Raw genomic sequence first — 15,391 nt, 5'->3', positions numbered from 1 at the left:
TAATCCTGACCTCAGTGGACTTTTAAAATTTCTCCATTGTTGATGGTCTAGTGGGTATGATGTGACATCTCAGAGAGCTGGCTGAATTCATTCAGTCTTTAATTCTTGAGGAGGCAGAAATGTCCCCAGTGTAAGTACCAGGCTCTGTGCCACTTCCCCAGGGCACCATCAATCCAGAACCTTCAGTCATTTGTCCAGTAAGGCTGGACCGTGTCCTACTAGCCTTGATCTATTCTGCAGTCTGCCAGGAAGTGACCATCTTTCCTGCCTCCACTGCATTCCTGGGTCTACATTTATTTGTCTGTCTGTTTGATGTATTCAAAGTCATCAAACTGCAAAGCTTACTGCAGAAAAATTGCCTATTTTGTTTCCACTCAACCTCTGATCCTCTGAGTCTCCCTCTATGAAGTGAGGCCAACGACACTCAAGACCTTTCTCGGGGAGTGGAAAGCGGGCAATGCCAGGACACACCGGCCAGCACCTGCGTCCCGGTCCGGCCAGTCTGACCTCACCTGCAGCTTCCGCAGCTGCTTGATGGCTTCATCTCGGTTCTTGTTGGCCGAGTCGATGTGGGCCTCCAGGTCCTTCAGGTCCATCTCCAGCTTCTTCCGCGCGGCCATGGCCATGGACCGCTGCTTCCGCTCATCTTCCAGCTCTGCCTCCATCTCTCGCACCTGTGGACAAAGGCCACTCAGCCCAGGCCCAGGAGCCACAGAAGATCACTGACCACAGAAACCCCAAGAGAACAGGCAGCCGATGCCCTTGAGACAGACATGGGGATAAACGGTGTGGACAGAGTAGACCAGCTGGAAGTAGGGGAGGAACGAATGCCCACCAGGACCCAGGGGTGGCCCCGCTGCCTCTATCCAGTGATGGTGGAGGCCTGTCCAGGGCAGCAGAAGCTTGTACACACCTGTCGGACCAGCTGTTTCTTCTTCTCCTCACTCTGCTCGTCACGGCCCTGCAGGTCCCGCTCAAACTGGGCCTTCATGGCCTGCAGGTTCACCTCCAGCCGCAGCTTGGCGTCCTCGGTGGCCTGCAGCTCATCCTCCAGCTCCTCCAGCTGGGTCTTCATCTCCTCCACCTGCTGCTCCAGGGCCCGTTTGGACTTCTCCAGCTCATGGACCTGCCACCAAGGACCCGGTCAGGACCGGAGGGAGCACCAGGTACCCGGGGGCTGCTCACACCCTCTTCCTGTGAGGCCCCCACTTGGGAGAGCCTGGGCAAACCGGAGGGACCAGTGGGTACCTGAGGTCTGCTCACACGCTCACCCTCTGTGATGCCCCATGGGGCCCCCCCTCCCACCAGGTGGGGCACGCACGCTCTTGCCGACGTCATCCTTAGAGCTCATGAGGTCCTCCATCTCCGTGCGAAACTGCTTATTGAGCCGCTCCAGCTCCGCCTTCTGCTCCATGGCCTCCTCCAGGGCACGGGCCAGTGACAGTGCCTTGGTCTCCTTCTCTCGGGCTTCTGCCTCGGCCCGGTCACGCTCCTCTGCGTACTTGGCAGAGATGGTCTTCTCCTCTGCCAGGAGCTGGGAAATAGTGGGGGAATGCTGTTACGGACTGAATGATGCCCCTCAAAACAGGCACTGAGATCCTAATCCCCATACCTGAGAGCCTGTTTGTGTGTTACTGAGGTCACACCTCGGTAGGGAGGGTCTAAAACCCCATCTCTTCTGAGTTACAGAGGGATCAGAACAGGCCCAGACACACAGGGGAGACAGACCCACGAAGAGGCACCTACAGGCGCAGTGATGCTGACTGCCAGCAGCTACCAGACGCTGAGACAGACAGACAGACAGGACCTCCAGCTGCAGCAACATCCTGCATTTGGGCTTCAAGCCTCCTGAGCTGAGAAAAGAATACCTGTTCCTTAAAGCCACCCCCTGTGCTAGGCTCAGAGCAGCGTGTTCTTAGAAAGAGCAGAGCCTGCTGACCCCACAGCCCAAAGCAGCTGGCCCACACCCTCTTGGGAATGAGGAATGCCCTGATGGCGGGACTGAGTGGAGGGGCCCCAGAGAGAGGCCCATGGCTGCTGCCGGGGGGCCTGGTGGCACACGCTGGTCCCTGAAACAACACACGTTGTCCAGTGTGCTCTATGACTCGTTAGGGGCATTCATGACTTTGTGTGTAGTAAAGTTAGTTCAACTTTTGTCACTGAATAAAAACAGTGCCGTACGTCACATAGCACCCCTCCCTGAGAGCCTGCAGGGAGTATTTTTCTCGCCCCGAGAGCCCGGCAATGCCGTGGCCTCCTGGTGTTCATTCTGAAGAAAATGTGAATCTGCTGCCTAGCAGCCCCACTCTCCTCAGTGGCCCTCCGGACACCAGCCTGAATTTCTCTGGTGTCTGTCCACTCTCCACATGAGCCTACGCTGGCTGCATCCTATTTTCCCACCTTCTCAGACCCTTGCCCCAACACACTCAGTTATTACAGGTTGTCAAGCTTCTCCTTAAAGTGCCTGACAGAAGCATTTTAGGATCTGCAGGCTGTACAGTCTCCGTCACAACTACTCAGCTCTGCTGTTGTAGCATAAAAGCTGCCACAGTCAATGTGGAAAAAAAAGGAACGTGGCTGTGTGCCAATAAAACTTTATTGACAAAAAGGCTCTGGCCTGCAGGCTGTAGTTTGTTGACCTGATCTGTTCTATTCTTCTGTCCTGCCCTATTGTTTGCATCTCTGGAAGCTGCCTCAGATGTTGCACAGTAAGGAAGACACACAATTGTAATAATAGCAAACAGAACAGATTTGATACAAAAAACTTTGACAAAAAAAAAGAGAAAGAAAGGGGAAAAAAAACCACTACTAAGTCTATCAGATGAAGACACCCTCTTCCAGGAGAAGGCACTGGACTGCAGGTCCAGCTGCCTCCATTTGCCTTCTTTACCATGAGGCCCAAACCACTGGTGCCCAGCTGCCATTACTGCGTGTTTTGTGAAGAACTCAGGATCTGGATCCTGACTCCGTGACTGAGCAAAAGGGGAAGAAAATGTGGAGCAGCCTTTCAAATTCTCATGGAATCCAGACTCACTGGATACACTGAGCCTGGAGAAACTCCCAAATCTACTGCCCTGAGATAATCTTTAAACCTTCAACCGAAACCATCCCCGTAGTCATCTTTAAACCCAGTAACAGTTTAGCTGAATTAGTGAAGCACATTTCCCTTGAGCACTGCACTCTTTTAAGGGTCATCTGCGTGTGGGCACACTGACAGCAGTAACTCCAGCACACAGATGAGAAGTTCGGGGGCAGCAAGTCTTAAGTTCACGATGGTGAGATCACTTGGGAAGAGACAGTGAGAACAGTGGCGCAATGTGATGCGTGTGACCAACGTCACTGAATTGTGCACACAGAATCGTTGCTGTGTGTATTTTCACCAAAACAAACAAAAACACCCTGTTCCCACTGCTTTCCTTCCAACAAGCTGGACAACAAGGGGACCTTTGAGAGCCTGGTCCCTCAAGGCCTCCCCACTGCACTAGGTCTGCTGGGCAAACGCCGGCTCTGCTCCATTTACAGTGGCCTTTACTGCGTCACTGTAGAGGCAGGATGTGAGGAGGGGCAGAGCTGAGCCACCACGCACCTGGTCAAACTTCTTCTGCTTCTTCTCCAGGTTGGAGACGCTCTGCCGCTGGTGGTCCAGGTCCACCAGCAGGTCGTCCAGCTCCTGCTGCAGCCGCGTCTTGGTCTTCTCCAGCTTGTCGTAGGCAGCCACCTTCTCTTCAAAACGCTGGCTCAGTCCTTCCAGGTCCTTCTGGAGCTTTCTCTTGGCTTCCTCGGCAGTCTCCAGGCATCCCACGCCATCCTCCATCTTCTTCTTCATGTCGGTCACCTGGGTAGGAATGAAGGGTAAAGAGACATCCAAGATAGCACCTGTTCTGGTAACACACCCATCCCTGAGAGCTGGCCTGCTACACTGTGAGTGGGGACCAGGGTACCAGCCCAGTTACAGAAATGACTTCCCCGAGCCACTTTCTCTTCAACCTCGAGCAGGAGAAATGAAGTTTCTGCAAAGGGGCACATGCCTTGTGTATGGGGCCCAAGGAAGGTTCCAACCATGGGTCAGCTTTAGAGGCATTCTCAAGCCCCTCAGTTCACAAAGACTGAGACCCAGAGAGCGGCCGCCTCCCTCACTGCTGCCCAGGGAGCGGCCAGGCCTCTCCAGGGTGCTTGTCTGCTGGAGGCTGCAGAAGACCCCAAGGTGTCCATCCCACAGCCTCTTCTTGGACCTGGAACAGAAGCCTACATCCACGGGGACATGCTGGCGACTCCTACCCAGGCTTTGGAATGGACCGTTGCCCCAGTAACATTTAAGTGAAACGATAGAGGATTAGAGCCCTGAACAGCACAACAGGTCGGGGTTTGAACCCACCCCGCAGCACAGAAGACAGGCCTAGCGATCTGCCCCCTGAAGGACCCAGCCTTGAGAACCCATGGAGCAGCTTTACCCCTCACTCACGGGGTCACCGTGAGTCAGAATCAACTCAATTGCCAACCACAACGTACAGAACTACTGAGTAAACCAAGTCCAGAAACACAACTGTCACGACAGCTTAACCACACCATGCCTCTCCAGTACCAGATCCTACAAGCACATGGCAGGTCGGGTGAGGACGGTTCTGAGACAGTGACATGCACAGTGGCACTCCTAGAGCCCTACCACAACAGTGACGCGATCACTGGTTTCCACTGGTGACAGGTGCTGCTCCCACTACACTGTTCTTCCCGACACAAGAAAACGCTAAATTGTAGCTAGATGTTATTTCTCCCCATCTAAGCTCCTGGGCCCGATTCGACCCACGACCCAGGCTAAGAACCCCTGGCCTGCGAGTGTGTACAAGGCTGTGTCCTTAGGGCCTGGGGAGGCGCCCAGCCAGAGAGCAGGACAGGGTCCCAACGGGTGAGGTGAAGCCTCCAGTGCCTGCCACCGCTCCCGCCCCTGGCCTAGGACAGCACCGCACCTGGGCGTGGAGGGTGGCGAGCTGCTTCTCAAGGTTTCGCTTGGCCTCCTCCTCCTCCTCCAGCTGCTCCTTGAACGAGTTCTTCTCGTCTTCCATCTGCTTCAGCTTGGTGCTCAGACTCAGCTTCTGCCGGTTCTCCTCCTGCAGCAGCTCCTACTCGCGGACGAGAGGGTTGCAGGTGCTCAGGGGCCACCAATGGCAGAGCCTCGTGGTGGCCTCAGCAGGAGGGGAGGCTGCTCGGATTTAGAGAAGAGCCTCACAAGGCTTCATGGGGAGCCACCCAGTGGTTCAGGGGGCAAGGGGGGGCATCCCCTGTGCTCTGTATGAAAACCCGGAGTCTGGCAGCAGAGGTCCTCCAGGAAGGGCCCCCACACGGCCACATACCTGAGTGTCCTGCAGCTGGGACTCCAGTGTGGAGAAGTCTTTGGTAAGCTTGCTGGACCTGCTGTCGGACTGGTTGAGAAGACCTGTGACATTGTCCAGTTCAACCTGCACCAGGACAGGAGAGACACAGAACCATGAACTTGACCATCACTGTGTCAGGCCACACCTCAGCAAAATGGGCCAAGGTCACCAGCTGAAGCACAAAGCCTCGCCTGAGTCAGAGGTAAGAGAGGAGACCAGGTCCTGGTGGAGCCTCACCTGCAGCTTGGTGACCTTGTCGGCCAGCTCTGTGCGCACTCTCTCGCCCTCGGTGAATTTCACCTGCAGCTCCTGCAGCTGGGCCTCCGCTTTCTTCCGCTTGTGCTCAGAGTCCCCTTTGCCCTGCAGCAGGACCTTCACCTCGTTGGCCAGCTCCCCTCGCTCGTTCTCCAGCGTCTGCTTCGCCTTCTCAAGGTTGACTTTCACCTAGCGGGGAAGAAGTCGAGAGGTAGAAAGGGGCACCTGTGCCCTGACATGAGGCTGGCCCTTCTAGCATCACGCTAAGAACTGCCATGCTCAGATCCAGAAGCTGCTGCCTCCAACAGCAAAGTCGATGTTGGATACGTTCAAGGGATGGTGTGCTTGCAAGGAGCCGTGGACTGGGCGGGCTCGGCCTGACCCATCCCAGGTGGGTGACACTGGGCACAGGTCCTCACTTTCCTATCTCTAAAATAATCCCTGCTTGGCCCCCCTCGCTGGGTAGCAGGAATATTCCAGTATAAGACTGTTATGGACTGAACTCTGTCCCCAAAACTATGTGTTGTAAATACCTGTGGATTTATCTCCATTTGGGAACCAAGCTTTCCTTGTTATATTAATGAGCTCTGGTGGCACAGTGCCTAAGGCATTTGACTGCTAACCAGAAGGCTGGCAGTTCAAACCCACCAGTGACTCCTCGGAAGGAAGGTTGGGCAATCTACTTCCGTAGCGATACTGCCTCGGAAACCCAAGGAGGGGTCGCTATGAGTTGAGACGACTTGAGGGCAGTGTGTTTGGTTTTGGTTTGGTCATTGCCAGGTGGGTCTTAAGACAATCACTTCTGAGATTCCAAAGGGTAGATTAGGCACTGGGCCAGGAAGCACAGAGGGGGGAAGACAGATGCCAGGCTGCACCAAGAGCACCAAGGAATCGAGGAACGGAAGCCGAAGAGAGATAAGGAGCTTCCGCCAGAGCCAGTGCCCTGAATTCGGACACTAGCCTCCTAAATCTGTGAGAAAATGAATTTCTGCTCATTACACCCACCCCCTTGCGGTATCTCTGTTATAGCAGCAAGCGTTAAGAAACTAAGGCAAGGGCATTTGTTGCTGATGTTACGATTTTAGCAATATTATGACAAGATAAGCAATATTATGACAAAATAAGAATTGTTTATAGACTTCTACTAAAGCAAAAGATGTTTTGTTCAAAGTAATGATTAATAAGATTTCAAAAAACCATTCAAGCGGATGGGGTGAACATTTACATCAGGTGATACAACCTTCGAAGTGATCAACCGTGGGAGAACAGAGGGCAGTGTTTGCACAGGGAGATAGCTTGAGGGGTGGAATGCATGGGAGGGAAGGAGACAGGGAAGAGGTAACTACAGGGAGAAGGTGGTAACAGAGCTGTGGGAACAGATATTGCAATCAATGTCATGAGACAAAATGTGTGTGAACCACTATATGGAAAATGAATTTGCTCTGTAAACTTTCATCTGAATCAGTTTGGGATAAAAAAAAAAGATGAAAGTGGAATGTACAAAATACATGCAGTCTTCCCCCTCTAGTATGCACTCATCAGGTCACAGCAAACTGGGCCCTGGGTGAATGCAACAGCACTACACTGGGCGAGAACAGCTGAAGAACAAGAGGATGCTTTAACCTGCTCAGAACTGGGCTGAGGTCTAAGGGAGACAGACAGACAGACATGGTATGTTTCTAAAAATATTCTGTATGGGAGTGTGTGCTGACACGTGTGGCTGTGAGCTGGAAGCCCTGAAGAGGCAGACCTTGTCCTGTTAAGGGACTGCCCTACCATCAGCTTCTGTGCAAGAGGCCAGCTGGGATCACCACCACCAGGGTTTTCCAAGCAGGCCCTGACCACCCACTAGTGTTCTAGAGAGGACCCAGGCTTCAGAAAAGGGACCAGTATGGTCCCCTGGCCTTTAATTTCACAGTTGCCCTGATCCCTTGAAACTTCCTGGTCTAGCGGGTTGAATGAAGTGATGATGATGGTAATACATGAACAATGACTTACAAGGCACTCACCACCTAGGTGGTTTACACACATTACCAACTCATCTAACCCTCATGTGAGGCTACGAGCCAGGCCAGCCATCTTCCTCTTTTACAGATGGGGAAACTGAGGCCTAAGCTGCCCAAGGCACAGTATCGCTGAGTGGTGGGGTGGGGCTGGACTCAGACCCAGGCTGTGTGGGACTGGAGCTGCCCTGCTCTGCAGGACTGCTGAAGAGCCCACACGGCCCAGGGGGCAGTGGCTCTCAGGGGTCCCGCCCCTGAAGGCAGCCCAGCCCCACCCGCAGCACCTCCCGGAGGAGCTCACGCACCCGCTTTGTCTGCTCCAGCTGCTCTGCCAGCTCCTCCACAGCCTGGGAGTGCTTCTGTCTCATCTCCTGGATCTGAGCCTCATGGGTCTTGGCCTCGTCCTCAAGGGTCTTCTTCAGGATGTTCACTTCCTGTTCGCGTTTCGATCTGGACAGTAAAGAGCCCTCAGAATGGAAACCAAGGCCCTCGGAGCAATGCTGTCCCTGGGGCTCTTCCCAAGCTGCACGGAGAGGCTGGTGATGGCACGGGTGGCCCATCCCAGGCAACTTTTCTGCCCACTGGCCTCCTTAGCTATCCACCCTACGGCCTAGGCTCAAATGCTTTATGGAGGTCTTCTGTATCCTTTCAGCCTTAAATCTCACACTTGCTGCACCCCAAACCATGAAGTAAGCTTGCAGCCAGGCCTTCTACTCAGTACAGAAAAGCTGTTGAGGAACCATCATATTCCACATTCTGTTACATAATGATAATGCCACTGATCCTCCCCTTTTGGGGACCACACCCTGCACATACCACCCTCTGATATGACAGTCAAGCTCACTGCATACCTGAGCTCCTGCTGGGCAGCTGTGGAATCCAGGGTGTCCTCCAACTCTGTTTTCAGAGCCTCCAACTCTTCCCCAAGGTCCCGCTTCTGCTTCTCAGCTTTGTTTCTGAAAGCACGCTCAGACTCTAGGTCTTCCTGGAGTTCAGAGATCTGAGATTCCAGCTCCCTAATCTTCTTTAGGGCCATGTTCTTCTGGGAAGCTTCTTCCTCCACTCTGTCAGAGAGACCAAAATGGACTATGGGGCCATTTTTACCTTTAAAAGCAGCATTTGCAGGTAAGTTTTACGAAAGGTGCACCCAAAGCTGCTCCAAGTAGGTATAATCATAGTACTTTGGAGCTCCTCTCAGAAAAAACAACATCTGATGCATCCCAAAGACTTCAGGGCAATGCCACTTTAAGAAAAGGAAACTTTACAGAGAAATCATTTTATTTTCCAAAGTAAGATATGGGACTCTAGTATTAAAAATAACATCAAATACATTATGCTGAGTGAAAAAAGTCAATCACAGAAGGCCAACTATAGTATTAGTTCATTATTATAAAAAGTCAAGGAAAGGTTTATATATGGAAGGAAACTTTGTTGGTTACCAGGGGTGGGAGGGGAGTAAACTCTGAACACACGCACACACAAAATGCATTGACCCATGTCACTTCAGTTTTGTACATTTCACTGCACATAAATTATATTACAATAAAATGCATTTAAAAAAAATTTAAAATGTCAAATGTTAAATAGAAAAAAAAGAAAAATGCAGGAAATAAAATGCTATGATCTGTGATGACTGCAACTAAGTGAAAATATAAATGTGGACCTACAGTTAAGAAGTTTAAGAAGCCCAAAAATCAATTCTTCCAGGAAAGGAAAGGGCTGCTGTAGTTAAGTGATACAGTTTTGGGTGATGTTTCTGGATTACAAATAATTAAAAATGTAAAGACAAAGAGGCTAGACTGTGTTTTTAGTGGGTATCTTTTGTCATGAAGCTGGCTTTCAAGGCAGAAAGCAAGCTGGTGGCTCACTGACACACCAAGAACTGCGGCCAGAGCCAAGTGTGGTGAGAGCGCTACCACTGGCCAGGGTGCCCTGCCCCTCACCTGGCCAGGGCGGCCTGGAGCTCCTCCTCCTTCTTGGCCAGCTGCATCTTGAGCTCAGCAATCTGAGCCTGGAGCTCAGCAATCTGGTCACTGAGGTCCGTGGAGTCCCCCTCCAGCTTCCGCCGGGTCTTCTCCAGCTCCTGACGCTGCTTCTCTTCTCTTCGAAGGCGCTCTGATAAGGAAGGAGGAGGAGAAGATGCGGGAGTCCTGAGTGACCAGACTTCTCTGTTTTTTTTCATTATTTATATAAAACACTGAATATAAAATGGTTGTAAAACACACACGGTACAAAGAATCATGATACACAAATACACGTGCCCAACACCTAGATTTTTCATCACCATTTGCTTCCAACTCTCGCATCCCTATTTCCATCCCCTGAGCTCCCCTGGGTTCCAGAAGGCCCATTCCTGCCCATTACCCCTCTTACCTTCCAAGTCAGTAATCATCGCCTCATGTTTGTTCTTGAGCTTGGCAAGGCTCTTAGACTTTTCCTCTTCCTCCATAAGGTTGGTGGTGAACTCAGCTATTCTATCCTCTAGCAACTTCTTCTCCTGGGGGTGGGCAGGGGGAGGTAAGAGCTTAGGATTAGTTGAGCACATAACACCGTAACTCTCCTCAAAACATGAACAGCCCCAGATATTTAGAACTGAATGGAGAGCAGGGCCTTGAACACTTGATCAAGAGCATTAGGATTTCCTGAACCAAAAAGGGTAATTCTGCAAAAGTGCTGCTGTTGTTGTCAGGTGCAGTCAGGTTGGCCCCCGATTTATGGTGACCCCACACACACTGGAACAAAGTGCTATCCAGTCCTGAGCCAGAGCTACAATTGGTCACAGGACGGACTGCTGTGAACCGCCGGGTTCTCACTGGCTGACTTTTGGAAGCAGATCACCAGGCCTTTCTTCCTGGTTTATCTAAGCCTAGAAGCTCAGCCTGAAAACTATTCAGCATCCTAGCAACACATAAGCCTCCAGGTTCAAAAGGCAGCGGCTGTGCATGCGGAGCACTGGTTGGGGCAGTGGCTGTGCATGGGGAGCACTGGTCGGGGCAGTGGCTATGTGTGGGGAGCATTGGTTGGGAATCAACCCTGTGTCTCCTTCATGGAAGGTGGAAAACCTACAACTAAACCACCAATACCCCCTTGAAAGATGGCGAGCTCTCCCCTGAAATAACCAGGTAGGCTGCCTCAGGACTAACACAGTCAATGCTCAAACAGATGAAAACCCGCCTTGGAGCTGTGTTACCCCTGTGGACTCAGGTAAGAAAGGCCTCTGGGTGACAGCTGGCATTGGCAGGGAATTCTGGCACTGTCCCTTTAAGAGGTACCACAATGGCTCTTACCTATGTTACCACACCACCCCTACACTTCCCCATACCTCACACTCATCCACCATATTAGCTGTGACTCCTCTCCATTCCTCATGCCCTCAAAGGGCCCCCCAGAGTCCCCTGGGCTACTCTCATCACTTTCTTTTCTGTGTGACCACCGCTGGAGTCCTTGCTCGGTAGGGTCCCCCCATGACAACGTGCCACACAGCCAGGCTATGATGACTCAGCACTATCACCTCACAGTACCCCGATGGGCATCTCCTGTTCCAACCTCCCTGCCGTCTGGAGGTCCGGGCAGCATCCTAGCCTGTCCTTCCTTCTCCTCTCACCTTTCCCAACTTTATTCTGCTCACTGGGGCAAATGCTGACAGGACATAGCTCAGTTCCCGCAAGAAACAACCAGTCTGTCACCTAAGAGACAATTGAAGGAGGCGCTCTCCCCTCTCAATGCCCAGCCACCAAAGTGCCCGGTAAGCCAGCAGGCTTGGGTCTAGAAACTAGCCTGAGGTCTCAAAATGCTTTCGAAAGGCTTCACTAGAGAGGAAACACATAAAGGCCTTTCCCTTGGTGTCTCATCTATGAGATGAGAACCAGTTGCCATAGATCTGGCACTGACCCGTGGCGACCCCATGCGATTCAGAGTAGACCTATCCTCCAGGTTTTCAATGGCTGTGACCTTGTAGAAGTATATCACCAGGACTTTCTCCTCAGATGGCCCTGAGTGGACTTGAACCTCCAACCTTCTGGTTAGTAGTTGACCATTTAACTATCTGCACCACCCAGGGATTTCATTTATGAGAAATAACCCTTCAGATAGGACCCTAGTGCCCAGAGGCCATGGCACCCCAGGAAGGAGAGCTCACCAGAGAGCAGGTACCTCAGTGCTGTGGCCAGAAAGCGCCTGGAAGGTCCAGCCATGAGCCTGGAGCCCAGCACTGCAGGGCAGCCCACTCCCTCCCCGCCCACGCCTCGGGCCCCTCTGCGCACTGCCCTGACCTCTCCAGCAGGGCCCCACCTTGGCCAGTTTGCAGTTCTGGTCCTCCATGATGATCTGGTCTTCCTCCAGCTTCTTCAGCTTGGCCTCAGTGGTTACCTTCTCCAGCTGCAGCTTCTGGCGGGCACTCTCCTCCTCCTCCAGCTGCTCCTCCAGCTCCTACCCCCAAATCAAGACACTGTGAGGGAGGAACGGCAGGCTCCCAAGCCCGAGGCCGGGAGGATGTGTGGCCCAATCGCTACTTTCGGAACCACCTATTTAAAATTAGAGTCTGAGCGGGTAAGAGCCCTGCTTTACTTCCTGGTCACTTGTTCTGAAGGGCTTCCTTAACGAGCTTCCAGGGAAATGGCTTGGAAGCAGCACCAAGCCCCTTGGTGACGTCCTCCGCTCACAACACCAGCCAGAGAGGGGACTGACAGGAGGAAGATTAAACTGGCTGCCATGCTTCAAAGACCAGAGATGTATATGTCACAAACAACCACCCTAAAAAGACCCTGAAGCGGATCAAAGGGAAATCCTGGTTTCTGCGTCCTCCCTGGTTGCTGTGCCCTAGCTGGCGCACCGCCCCCCGGTCCCCTGCCCATCTCCCACCCCTGCAGGCCCCGCCCGTCTCCAGGCACCGACCCACCCACAGCCCCTGGAGGAGGGGGTGGCCAACCTGGATGTTCTGCTGCATCTTCTTCTTCTCCATCTGCAGGTGCTGGCAGCGCTCCTCCTCCTCCTCCACTCTGGCCTCCAGGTCGTGGCAAATCTCCTCCAGCTCCTGCTTCTTGGCCGTCAGGCGGGCCCGGAGCTCCTCGGCCTCGGCACACAGCTCGGTCTCTGCCTGGAGCTGCTCCTGCAGCTGCAGCTTCTCCGCCATGAGCTGCAAGATCAGAGACGGCAGCTCCCTGTCACCGCCGCGGACCCCTCCAGGACAGACGCACCCTAGCTCTGGCTCCCAGAGCAGGGCAACATGCTCAACACCAGCAGAGAGCGACGTCCGTCTGAAGAGGGCCAAAGCTCCCAGGCACTTTCTACACATCTTGTCCCCTAGCCACACACTACTGGTCCAGGCCTGGGCACAGTCCCGAGGAAAAAGGCCCAGAGAGATCGAATGGGAGAACTGGGGCTGGAACCAAAGACTCATGATCTTTCTAGCCCACATGGGCAGTGTGATAGGTGGGGCTGTGTGTCAACATGGCTGGACCACAACGCTGAGCAGTTTAAGCAGTTGTGATGTGGTTATTCCCATGATGAGATTGGATGTATATGTTTCAAGCAGCCAATCCATTAAAAGGGATTTCCCTAGGGGTGTGGTCTGCTTCCAATACACACACACACACACACACACACACACGGACATCCTGGGAAAATGAAAGAATCTTCTACGGATATGGATCCTGCTGTGCTGCCTGTAACTGTCCGAGAGCAAACAATCCACCATTCAGCCTGGAGATCTTGGATTTGTCATCCACCAGAGTCAACAGTGGATACACTGCCTGTCAACCTTGAGCTCGTCAGCCCCTGCAGTTGCTTTAGTTGGGAAAAGCCTCCAGTTTGATGCTTGATCCAGGAACTTGGGTTTTGCCAGCTTCTCTAAGCGTGTGAGCCATTTTCCAAAAATAAATTTCTCTCTCTCTCTCTCTAAGCTTTACTGGTTTTGCTTCTCTGGAGAACCCAGCCTAACATATTTGGTACCAGGAATGGGGTCCGTGCAGTATACCCAGAGGATTCAACCTAGTGGCAGGTCCAGCCGTGCCAGCGGTCCAGCAGATCTTTCCCACTCCTCGTTCCTAACACAGGCAGAAATCCCATCTCTATCTCCCACCACCACGTAACACCCCACAGGGTCTGCAGAATTAATGACTGCTCTTCTACCCTAATTGCTGGAACATCTCCTTCAACAGCAAACACGCCTTGCTCTCTGATGCCCAGCAGGTGGCAGCACTGGGAACAGCAGCGCAGAAACCCACCTGGGACTGGAGTGTCTCCATCTCAGTGAGCCTGTTCTCTGCTGCCAGCTGCTTCTCTCGGACCTTCACCAGCTCCTCCTCCTTGGCCATCATCTCTTCCTCCTGCCGGCTCACCTGCAGCAGTGGCTTGACCTAGGAGATGGGATGAAGGTACAGATGTGCTCAGTTGGAAGATACCTGACCTGCCGTGAGGCTTCCCCCACTCCCCGAAATACAAGATCACGATATGGAGGGGGCAGTGAGACCCGTTATGGGCAGGAGGTGCAGACTGGGACAGTGCTTCTGGACATCACTTCAGTGCTAAGTGCCACAGGCCCCTGACCTTTAATTGTATTTCAGGGAAACTAACCCTATGCATGAGGAGCTCTGGTAGCATAGTGCCTAAGGCATTTCACTGCTACCCAGAAGGCTGGCAGTTCAAACCCACCAGCCACTCCTTGGAAGGAAGATTGGGTAATCTACTTCTGTAGCGATACCGCCTCGGAAACCCAAGGAGGGGTCGTTATGAGTTGGATGAAGATCCAAAGCAGCATTGTTTATAATAGCAAAACTCAGGAACGACAGAAACAGCCATCACCAAAGAAGCAGCCACATAAATCATGGACCACCGTCTAGGGAACAGCACACTGGGACTTTTAAGAAATGATGGCCACGAAGGAATGTAAGATGGAAAATGTGGACCCCAACACTATTTAGACAAGTCAAATCTCAGCTATGCAAACATTACATGGTTTATACAGCTGAGATTCAGAGGGGTGGGGGTGGGGGGAAGACTGGGAATAACTACTGCAACATCTACTGCTGTCAGCTTGGGTGAAGGGTTGTTTTTTTTTTTCACTAGCCTAACTTTTTGACATAATTTCAAAAGCAGCCTGAACCTAAATAATACAAAGAGATTTTTTTAAAGGCCAGCAAGGCCCTCTGACCATGTGTAGATCCTGAACCAATGGCCCATGGCTTCTCGGGGGTCCGTGCCCCTGCCCCATGAGGGGCTGCAGTGTACTGGACCTTGACATCTAGGGAGCTGCCCTCCGAGCCGTCCCCAGCCCAGCCCAGCCCAGCCCACACGGAACACCTGCCATGGTTCCTGAGCCCTCCTGACTCCACCGAGGCCAAGGCAGTACACCCACCCCCGGGCGAGTCAGAGGCTGGCTTGCCCCGCCCCCTCCACGGGGGTCAGAGGCTGGCTTGCCCCGCCCCCTCCACGGGGGTCAGAGGCCGGCTTGCCCCGCCCCCTCCACTGCAGTCAGAGGCCGGCTTGCCCCGCCCCCTCCACGGTGGGCCGGGACCCACCTTAGTGAAGAGCCGCCACCACTGCCAGTTCCGCAGCTTGAGGTAGGCGGCGCAGTTCCTCTGGAGGACCTTCATGGCTGTCAGCTGCTGCTGCCGCTTGGCAAAGGCTCTGTGGGGGGAAGAGGGAGAGTACACAATCAGCACCTCGGGGAGGGGGGCTCTCAACCCGACCATCCCGATTCTGCCACCAGGAAAGCTCTCCGGGGGCCCTACTCGTGCCTGGGATACTTCAAGAAAGACGTGTCGG

General features: G+C 53.1%; 1 protein-coding gene across 1 annotated transcript in view; it reads right to left on the bottom strand.

The window, feature by feature from the left end:
* The window catches only part of MYH9 (myosin heavy chain 9), a 67,622-nt gene that overhangs the window by 5,305 nt on the left and 46,926 nt on the right, over positions 1–15,391 (bottom strand). The window contains exons 19-33 of the mRNA XM_042782713.1: positions 15,145–15,253; positions 13,852–13,983; positions 12,555–12,761; positions 11,918–12,055; positions 10,001–10,124; positions 9,571–9,742; positions 8,479–8,691; positions 7,933–8,077; positions 5,607–5,813; positions 5,349–5,453; positions 4,965–5,117; positions 3,587–3,835; positions 1,322–1,534; positions 914–1,126; positions 513–674 (exon numbers count right to left, since the gene is read on the bottom strand). Of these exons, the coding sequence (XP_042638647.1) occupies positions 513–674; positions 914–1,126; positions 1,322–1,534; positions 3,587–3,835; positions 4,965–5,117; positions 5,349–5,453; positions 5,607–5,813; positions 7,933–8,077; positions 8,479–8,691; positions 9,571–9,742; positions 10,001–10,124; positions 11,918–12,055; positions 12,555–12,761; positions 13,852–13,983; positions 15,145–15,253 (2,542 nt within the window). The remainder of the gene's footprint in view (positions 1–512; positions 675–913; positions 1,127–1,321; positions 1,535–3,586; positions 3,836–4,964; positions 5,118–5,348; positions 5,454–5,606; positions 5,814–7,932; positions 8,078–8,478; positions 8,692–9,570; positions 9,743–10,000; positions 10,125–11,917; positions 12,056–12,554; positions 12,762–13,851; positions 13,984–15,144; positions 15,254–15,391) is intronic.

The sequence above is a fragment of the Orycteropus afer genome, unplaced genomic scaffold (genome assembly GCF_000298275.1).
Source record: "Orycteropus afer afer isolate SDZICR_OR568_19922 unplaced genomic scaffold, OryAfe1.0 scaffold00421, whole genome shotgun sequence".
Classification (NCBI taxonomy): Eukaryota; Metazoa; Chordata; class Mammalia; order Tubulidentata; family Orycteropodidae; genus Orycteropus; species Orycteropus afer.
Note: the sequence above shows the minus strand (reverse complement) of the source record. Positions and strands in the feature narration are given on the sequence as shown.